General features: G+C 43.1%; 1 protein-coding gene across 1 annotated transcript; it reads right to left on the minus strand.

The window, feature by feature from the left end:
• Positions 1-1,868: 1,868 nt before the first annotated feature.
• Positions 1,869-5,642, minus strand: LOC104455552 (MDIS1-interacting receptor like kinase 2). Its single transcript, XM_039310951.1, is given in 4 exon segments — positions 1,869-2,277; positions 2,521-4,249; positions 4,252-5,118; positions 5,526-5,642. Coding segments are annotated over 4 exon segments (3,099 nt in total). The 3' UTR covers positions 1,869-1,891.
• Between the last annotated feature and the right edge of the window lie 2,447 nt (positions 5,643-8,089).

Below are 8,089 nucleotides of genomic sequence, written 5' to 3' on the forward strand. Positions count from 1 at the left end.
TAAATTACATCAAGAAATCTATAACGGAGCAATACACGTGCGCTCGGTTATTCTTTCCTTACACGACTTGAGAACATGACGAGAATGCGACATGATCTGAACAAGTTCGAGTTCATGTTCATGATGTGTAGTTCAAAGATTTCCATCAACCCATTTGAAAGATTTCCATCAACCCATTTGATGCGATCGAGAAAATGACTTCAATTTGAGTTTGTTTGCAGACAAAAAACTTACTTTGGAAAACCCGATATTGGAGTTGGAATTTAAGCAAGCAATTATCTCTACATGACTATAGAACAACAAGTTTAAATGAAAAACTCATTGAAGAATCTGTCTTCTGTACAAGATATAACTAATAATCAACAAAACATATGCAATCATTTCACCTCCCCGAAGCTCGAGCCGCGAGTCTTCCAGCAACGCTGCAAAATTTATTAGACAGAATGTTCTCTTTTCCATCAGAAGATATAGGAAGCCCAATGATGAATTCATGCTCCTCATGCTGATTACCACGAAAACATTACTCAGAGGACTCCATGTCTAGCTTACCGACAATAACAAAGGCAAATTACTAACTCAAGGATGCCATGAAAATCGACAAAAGAGAAGAATTCCGACCTCCTTTTCTGCAATGTCCAGAGGCCGTAGCTCTAGCTTCTATGCTCACAGCTCCAAAACATTAGAAATCACTAATCTTACTGTTAAATTCACCAATGAGCACAATGCACGAACAATTCATAGATCACAACGAGAAAAGCCAAGCATTGGAGTTTAAAGCCACAGGACAAAAGAAATCCTTTGCTAGAGCGACGGGGGAGAGAGGCAATCCCAATTTTAGCCCGAGTGAGAACCCTCCTCGCCACATAGATCGATTTGAAGGCAAAGGGCATCAGGGGGAATGGAAATTCTTTTCTTCTGGGATTGTAGTGGCACGAATAGACCAAGAAGCATCAAAGAGAGGATGTGGAACTCAGGTATTTCACAAGAATTGCTTCGTGACTGTAATTGGGACAGCCATTCAGGTTTGGGAAGAGAGCCTCACTGCCATCGAGGTGATATTCCACGACATTCCGCACCTGGGCGACGTGTTCTTTCAACAAGCTACAATCACTTTCCCTTGGACGAATTGCACCAATATGAACAACACTAACCACGGATGAAAGTGAGTGGAGCTTGCAGCTTAAAGCCTGTGGAAAATGAACTTGTGAAAGAAGAGACAACGACAACAGCAGACCGAAGCTCGCGAGGAGCGACGAGGATCAGGCAAGAGCGACATGCTTAAGCATTCGGGGAGAGGAAGGAAGAAAATGTGAAAAATTGAAAATCCTATTCAATTTGGGAATTTTTTCAATGTTTTACCCAATTGTAGATTTTGACTAAATTACCCCAATTCAAGTCACTGAAAAATGTTCACCAGTGAATATTTGGCGGGGTGGTAAGTTAGAGCCATTATTTGAAACTAACTTAGCCACCATGGGCCTTATTTAAAACAAAGTACATTTTAAACTCTTTTTGAAAAAATAGTCCCATTTTAAGTCCTTAATCATTAAAGTTAGAACTTGAGTACAAAATTATCTATAATGGCCCATTGAAAAGGCAACTTACATCTCATACCAATGTAAAGGACAACAAAAGGCGAAGGAGTCTATCGGATCATCCGAAGTGATAACGTACTTCATATTCATTAGAGGATCTGTGGTTAGGATTTGTAAACATGTTTTGAAGACAGTGCAATAAAATTTTTCTAAATTATCCAAACTGTACACCCACTCTTTCTCATTCATTACGAGCAAACTAAAAAAAAAAGAATAAAAAAAGAAAGAGAGAGACAGAAAAGTATCATTTTTCTTTTTGGTGAGACAGAAAAGTATCATTTGATCTGCAACATCTCTTAAAACTTTAATCCTGAAGACTCGATAGCTTTGCTGATAGTTATGGAGCCTAACGGCTCAAACAAGTAAGTTTGAGTGCGTGCGGATAATTCTTGCGCGACGAAATGCATGTTGGGTCGTGAATCAGGTCTCGTGCGCGTGCACGCCAATGCCGCCATGACGATGAATACCACTTTCTTGGCTAGTTGGCCAGTCGGAAGAGGAAGACGCGGATCGAGCACATCCTTCAGCAGCAAATTTGGATCCTCCGAGATTGTTGATGTTTTCATCATTAATAGAGAAGAAAGAAGATCCCCCGGATGCTTCCCCATCATAATCTCTAGCACCACTACTCCGAAGCTATACACGTCGCATTTGTTCGTTACCCGCATCGTAATTGCTAACTCTGTTTTTCATGAAAGAACAATGCATTAATGTTTTGATCATAATGTCAAGTTGTGCACAAATTTCAAATTTCTTTGATATTATTAATATGAACGGCTTTTCAAAATATATATTTGCTCTTCTAAATAGTCTTGTGAGAATTATTCGATGAATCCAAATTCGAGAAGTTAATGAGAGAAATTTAAACAATTCCTAATAATATGTACACATGAAATGCATAGTTAGCTTTGATCATATGGCTTACCAGGAGCCATGTAGCCATAAGATCCGGCCACTGTGGTCCAATTCGACAAGCCTGAATTCAAGAGTCTCGCTATCCCAAAATCCGAGAGCCGAGGCTCGAGGTCTGACTCAAGCAAGATGTTGTTCAATGTTATGTCCCGATGGACGATAGGTGGTGAGCAATTGTGATGTAAGTAGGCGATCGCGTGAGCCACGCCTTGAACAATCTTCACCCTTGTACCCCAATCCAGTTCAGCTGCTCCTGTTCCTCCATACAAGACCTTTGCCAAACTGCCTCTCTCAACAAACTCATAAACCAAGTAAATGCAACCTCTAATGGAACAGAACCCGTGGTGCTTAATCACATTGCGGTGCCGGACCTGGGTCAACATGTGGATTTCGTTCTCGAAACTCTGGCGGTTGACCACTGGGACGTTGCCAGATTCTGGTGCGTTGAGCTTCTTGACGGCGACGATTTGGCTGCTGGCCAATATGGCCTTGTAAATGCTCCCGAACCTACCTTTTCCAATGCAATACTCCTCGCTAAAATCATCGGTGGCCTTGGCGATGTCGCTGAATGTGAACTTCCCTAACCTTTCCCATATGATCTGCTCCGATTTCTCGTGCTTTTTAAGATGCTTGATCTCTTCGTCGGGAAGCTTTTTTCGCCGCCAAAGCACCAACAAAATCACAGCAATTAGAATAGCTAGAAGTAGTAAGCAGCTCACGCCAACGCTCACACCAACCAGAACTTTTTTTCTATGGTGGGTCGATTTACAGCTCGTGCCCCAAGGAGATAATCCAGTCATGTTTCGACACAAGCCCGAATTCCCTATAAAAGCACTTTCGGGCGCTTGTTGGAAGATCCTACCACTAGGAACTGCACCTGTCAGCTTGTTGTACGATAAGTCTATGGAGCTTATACTCTCCATGTTGGAGAGAGAAGCCGGGATCATACCCGACAAATTATTATGCGAAAGATTGAGATTTTCTAGTTTAGTAAGCTTTGCCAAGTTGGAGGGAATTGATCCTGCTAGGGAATTGTGGCTCAAGTCTAGGAGTAATCGTAGCGTGGACAACTTCCCAACCTCGGATGGTATGTTGCCGGACAAATTGTTGTTGCTCAAGTTCAAGCTCAGTAAATTCTCAAAATTCACTAGCTCGTCAGGTATGCCACCGCTCAACATGTTCTCCGACAAATCAAGATAACTGAGCTTCGATAACTTTCCTAATGAGAAAGGAATATATCCAACCAAATGGTTGTTGCTCAAGTTCAGCCTGAACAACTCCCCTAGATCTCCCATCTCGTCGGGAATTCTCCCAGTCAATTCATTGCTGGATAATGCCAGGACACGCAACTGAGACAATTTCCCAAGCTCTGGTGGGATGCAGCCAGAGATTTTGTTTCCATCTATCTGCAAATTTGTGAGATTCATACAGTCTCCCCATCGTGCCGAGAGAGTCCCGACAAATTGGTTGTTGCTAAGGCTTACATAGACCAGATTCGGATGAACTCCAAACGCGCTCGTGATATCTGCAGTGAACTGATTGCTTTCTAGACGGACTCTCGTCAGCCCCGAACAATTCTTCAAGCAGTCGGGCAGCGGCCCCGTGAAGTTATTCCCATCAACCACGAAATACTGAAGAGCAAAGCCGCTGCATAAGTCTGGCGGCAGTTCTCCGGTGAAGCTGTTGTCCGAAAATTCAACATCGCTCAGAGAAGGGCTGTACTTGCCGAAATCACGTGGAATCCGCCGAAATCACGTGGTATTCCTCCCGAGAAATTGTTCGTGAACAAAAGGATCCACTGTAAGTTAGCAAGGCGAGAGATGGTCTCGGGGACCTCTCCATAAAGCTGGTTCTTGCTAAGGTCGAAATGGGTCAACGATGTGAGATTCCCGACCTCCGGAGGAATAGTCCTTGAGAGCGAATTGTTGTACATTAAGAGGTAATTGAGCTTGGTCAGGCTTCCGATTTCGGTCGGAATTGGCCCGGAGAGAAAATTGTTCTGGAGCTGCAAAGAAACCAGTTCACTCCAATTCGTGAAAAAGTCAGGCAGTAACTCACCTGACAGGCGATTGTCCGAAGCTCCAAATTTTGATAATCTGACCAGATTGGACAGTGAGAGAGGCAGCTCCCCAGAGATCGAATTCTGGGCAATGGCCAAGTAGGTGAGGTTAGAACAGAGCCCGAGCTCCGAAGGGATCGAAGAGGTCAACTCGTTTAATCTCAAATCAAGCTTTTCAAGCTTTCTCAATTGTCCAATGGATCGAGGAATTGGCCCTTCGAAGAAATTGCCCACCAGGTCCATGAACCTGAGCCGGAATAGATTGCCGATCGAGGACGGTATTGGGCCCTCGAAATTGTTGTCGCTGACATTGAAGCAGGTCAAGTTCGGGAACAAAGCGAAGTCAAGCGCGTCGAGCGTGCCACCAAGGCGTGAGCTTGGGAGGCTGATCTCCGAGACTGACCCACCATTGTTGCACGCGATGCCAGTCCAGTTGCAGAGATGGGTGATGTTGGTGAGTGACCATGAGCTCAGAGAAGGTGGTGGAGGAGGAGAGAGGGCGTTCTTCCATCTGACAAGGGCTTGTGCCTCTGTGGTCGGTGACGGTGAGGCCTGAAATGGAAGCAAGGAGAGGAGACAGAGGAAGAGAGGGCGGGTTGCAGTTGATTTTGTCATGCCTAGCGAGGTCACTCTCGTGGTTTAGGGAGTCGGTCTCACTTCGCTCGAGCGAGCGCGCGCACAAGGAGTCGTATCTAATACCGTTTTGTTAAAATAGTCGAGCACCCTTTGGAAGTTGGCGCATGTAATTTTATATATTTCTTTTGCGTCTTTTTTGTTCCTTGACCGTGAGTTTTGGTTCACCGATTCACACACTTTCACATTAGTCGTTTTTCCAACCTTCTTGGATGAAAATTCCCACGTAGCTGCCTCCAAATAAATAAAATGAAAAAGAACCTGCTTTCAATACGCATCAACCATTCGACCGAAAAAAATAAAAAATAACAATAATAAGCATCAACCGGAATCTCTCGCCCAACACGGCCCAAGGCCGGCGGCGCCACGGAGAAGCCAACGGAGAGCATCGAGAGGGGAATCACGTGCATCGCAGTGACGGGAGCAGGGAACGAAATCGCCATTGCGGAGCCGATCACTGAATCTCAGTCCTCGCCAGCCTCCAACAGAAGCATCAAAAAAATGAAGGGGGAGGGGAGAAGAGTTCACGGGCCCAACAATACGACACGATCGAGCCCGGGCGAGCAACAGCAGAATAGCAAAAACCCCAAAATTCTGAGAGAGAGAGAGAGAGAGAGCGAGAGAGAGAGAGTCAGAATGGCAGCTCGAAAAGAAACCGTTGGGCGATGAAACGAAACGATCATTAAAAAGAAAAAAATGGAGGAGGAGATTTGGCCTTTTAATTTTCGATTTCTGCACAAAATCTAAGGGTTTGTTTGTTTCGTGGAATACATTTTTAATGAAAATATATTCCTCATTTTTCGGTGTTTGATTCGCTCGGAAGAATGAGTGAACGGAAAACGTTTTCCTAATTAACAGAAAAAAATTTCTATCAAAACTTAAATTTAAATAAATAATTCCCCCATTAAAAAAATCTAAAAACATTTTTCAAATCTACCAAAACTTAGATTGAGTGCTTGGTTTACAAACAATTGTTCTTATAAAATTATATATATATTTTTTAAAAATCGAATTTTAATTTTTAATTTTCTTAAAAATTATAATTTTTTTATTTTATTTTCTTCTTTTTTTCTTTTTCTTCTTCTCCACCTATTGTCGACCACGCGGATAGCTTGCTAGATCAAGTGAGCTCATGGCCTTTGGTGACAAGGTTCATGCTCGCCCAAGGCTAGTGAGTCGAGCTAGTTCGTGGCCTCCAATGGCAAGCCTCGAGCCTCGCCAGATTAAGTGAGCTTGCACCCTCCAGGGTGAGCCTCACCGCCAAAGGCTGACGAGCCTAGAGCCTCGCCGAGATCAAGCGAGCTTGTAGCCTCAAGCGGCTCGAGCTTGCCCAAGGCCAATAAGCTCACAGCAAGACTCGAGCAACAAGCCACAAGTCATGCCGAGATCAAGCGAGCTCGTAGCCTTTGGCAGCAAGCCTTGAGTCTCACTAGATCGGTGAGCTCACGACCTCCGACGAAGGCTCAAGGTTGCCCCTTGTAAGCCAATCGGGGATGAATTGCCATAGGCAGTAGAAGGGATGCCATGAGGAAGTAGAGGAGCGAAGGAGAAGAAGAAGGAAACGAGAAAGAGGAAATAGAAGGAAAGAAAATAAAAGTAATTAAAAATTCTAAGGTTTTTAAAATTAAAAATTAAAAAATTAAAAAATTAAAAATTAAAAAATCGAATTTTTTTTTTGGTTGAGATAAAGTGTGAAATCATTTTCTAATGGAATCCAAATAGCATAAAATATTTTCAATTATACATCACCAACAAAGAAAAACAAATCATATTCATGCAAAACGCTTTATGGGAAAGTATTTTTCTTGTCATTAAGTTTTCCACAAATGCGCCTGAATTTTTATAAATATTTTGAAATTTGGGATGGCTCACGAAAATCGGCCTAGGGAAAATTCCAAAAAGGGACCCGAAGTACCCTCTTTTTGTCAAATAAGGGCCCGAAGTGGATCTTGTTTCAAATAAGGACTCGCAAATGCCTTCATTTTCTCAAATAAGGATCTAAAGTGGATGTTATTTCAAATAAGGACCTAAAATGGTTATGTTTATTTCAAACAAGAGCCTAAAGTGGTTATGTTCGTTTCAAATAATGACTCGTCTTTCTAGCGATCAAGGGTATTTTCGTCATTTGTCATTTGTCATTTTTCATTTTTTTCTTTATTTCTTTTTTTCCATTTTTTTGTTTGGTTCTTCTTCCTCTTTGCCCGTGGCCAGCCAGCCATTGGCAATGCCCACAAAGGGCTGGGCGAGGATGGCCTTACACGGGTATGGCAACCCTTGCCTAGGGGCCATTCGTGAGGTCGGCCCTCACCTGGGACTAGTGAGGGCCGACCTCATGAATGGCCCTTGGGTGAGGGTCACCATGCTCAAGCGAGGTCGTCCCTCACTTGTGGCCAGAGTGGGTGGCCCTCGCTTAGCCCTCTATGGGCATCACCGGCGGTCGGTTGACCACCGGCAAATAGGAAGAAGAAGAACCAAGAAAAAAAAAGGAAAAATTCAAAATGACAAAAATACCCTTGATCGGTTGGAAAATTTAGCCAATTGGTGATTGGCAAGGTCGGGTTCTTATTTGAAACAACCAAAGCCACTTCAAGCCCTTATTTGAAACAACTAAGGCCACTTTAAATCCTTATTTGAAACAAAGTCCACTTCAAGCCCTTATTTGAGAAAACAGTAACACTTTGGGTCCTTTTTTGAAATTTTCCCATCGGCCTAAAATCGGATTAGTTCTGGAATGGAATATATTCAGCGTAAGTCCTAAAACTTGTCCGAAAAGTGCAATTGAGTCCTAAAACTTACAAAAAGTTCAATCAAGTCCTAAAATTTGTCAAGTTAGTTCAATTGAGTCCTAAAGTTAACACCGTTAGCCTTTTCCGTTAAAAATACCGACGTT

Source organism: Eucalyptus grandis, chromosome 4, assembly GCF_016545825.1.
Source record: "Eucalyptus grandis isolate ANBG69807.140 chromosome 4, ASM1654582v1, whole genome shotgun sequence".
Taxonomy (NCBI): domain Eukaryota; kingdom Viridiplantae; phylum Streptophyta; class Magnoliopsida; order Myrtales; family Myrtaceae; genus Eucalyptus; species Eucalyptus grandis.